We start from the raw sequence: 1863 nt of genomic DNA, 5'->3' as shown, positions 1-1863 counted from the left end.
CAGCACCAACTGAAGCACCAACAGCTGCCCCAACAGAGGCACCAACAACTGCCCCAACAGAGGCACCAACAGCTGCCCCAACAGAGGCACCAACACCTGCCCCAACAGAGGCACCAACAGCAGCCCCAACAGAGGTGCCAACAGCTGCCCCAGCAGCAACACCAACTGAAGCACCAACAGCTGCCCCAGCAGAGGCACCAACAGCTGCCCCAACAGAGGCACCAACAGCAGCCCCAACAGAGGTGCCAACAGCTGCCCCAACAGAGTTGCCAACAGCTGCCCCAACAGAGGCACCAACAGCTGCCCCATCAGAGGCACCTACAACAGCCGCAATTGAAGCACCAACAGCTGCCCCAACAGAGGCACCAACAGCTGCCCCAACAGAGGTGCCAACAGCTGCCCCAACAGCTGCCCCATCAGAGGCAACTACAACAGCCCCAACTGAAGCACCAACAGCTGCCCCAACAGAGGCACCAACAGAGATACCAACAGAGGCACCAACAACTGCCCCAACAGAGTTGTCAACAGCTGCCCCAACAGAGGCACCAACAGCAGCCCCAACAGAGTTGCCAACAGCTGCCCCAACAGCAGCACCAACTGAAGCACCAACAGCTGCCCCAACAGAGGCACCAACAGCAGCCCCAACAGAGTGGCCAACAGCTGCCCCAACAGAATTGCCAACAGCTGGCCCAACAGCAGCAACAACTGAAGCACCAACAACTGCCCCAACAGAGGCACCAACAGCTGCCCCAACAGAGGCACCAACAGAGATACCAACAGAGGCACCAACAGCTGCCCCAACAGAGTTGCCAACAGCTGCCCCAACAGAGGCACCAACAGCTGCCCCAACAGAGGCGTCAACAGCAGCCCCAACAGAGTTGCCAACAGCTGCCCCAACAGCAGCCCCAACTGAAGCACCAACAGCTGCCCCAACAGAGGCGCCAACAGAGGCACCAACAGAGATACCAACAGAGGCAACAACAGAATTGCCAACAGGTGGCCCAACAGCAACCCCAACAGCAGCCCCAACAGCTGCCCCAACAGAGGCACCAACAGCTGCCCCAACAGAAGCACCAATAACTGCCCCAAAGAAGGCACCAACAACTGCCCCAACAGAGTTGCTAACAGCAGCCCCAACAGAATTGCCAACAGCTGCCCAACAGCAGCAACAACTGAAGCAATAACAGCCCAACAGAGGCACCAACAGCTGCCCCAACAGAGGCACCAACAGAGGTACCAACAGAGGCACCAACAGCTGCCCCAACACAGGCGCCAACAGCTGCCCCAACTGAAGCACCAACAGCTGCCCCAACAGAGGCGTCAACAGAGGCATCAACAGCTGCCCCAACAGAGGCACCAACAGAGGCACCAACAGAGATACCAACAGAGGCACCAACAGAATTACCAACAGGTGGCCCAACAGCAGCCCCAACAACTGCCCCAACAGAGGCACCAACAGCTGCCCCAGCAGAGGCACCAACAGACGCACCAACAGCTGCCCCAGCAGAGGAGCCAACAGCTGCCCCAACAGCTGCCCCATCAGAGGCACCTACAACAGCCCGAACTGAAGCACCAACAACTGCCCCAACAGAGGCACCAACAGCTGCCCCAACAGAGGTGCCAACAGCTGCCCCAACAGCTGACCCATCAGAGGCACCTACAACAGCCCCAACTGAAGCACCAACAGCTGCCCCAACAGAGGCACCAACAGAGATACCAACAGAGGCACCAACAGCTTCCCCAACAGAATTGCCAACAGCTGCCCCAACAGCTGGCCCAAAAGCAGCCACAACTGAAGCACCAACAGCTGCCCCAACAGAGGCACAAAGAGAGGCACCAACAGAGATAACAACAGAGGCACCA

The 1863-nt window shown here is 58.4% G+C and overlaps 1 protein-coding gene across 1 annotated transcript; it reads left to right on the top strand.

The window, feature by feature from the left end:
- Window positions 1-1303: 1303 nt before the first annotated feature.
- Window positions 1304-1863, top strand: LOC114025772 (putative mediator of RNA polymerase II transcription subunit 26; the record flags this gene model as incomplete). The annotated part of the gene is made up of 1 exon (XM_027839283.1): window positions 1304-1863. A coding segment is annotated over one exon (546 nt), but the record flags the coding sequence as incomplete, so codon positions are not given.

This window comes from Vombatus ursinus, unplaced genomic scaffold (genome assembly GCF_900497805.2).
Source record: "Vombatus ursinus unplaced genomic scaffold, bare-nosed wombat genome assembly UNPS02004686.1, whole genome shotgun sequence".
Taxonomy (NCBI): domain Eukaryota; kingdom Metazoa; phylum Chordata; class Mammalia; order Diprotodontia; family Vombatidae; genus Vombatus; species Vombatus ursinus.
Note: the sequence above shows the minus strand (reverse complement) of the source record. Positions and strands in the feature narration are given on the sequence as shown.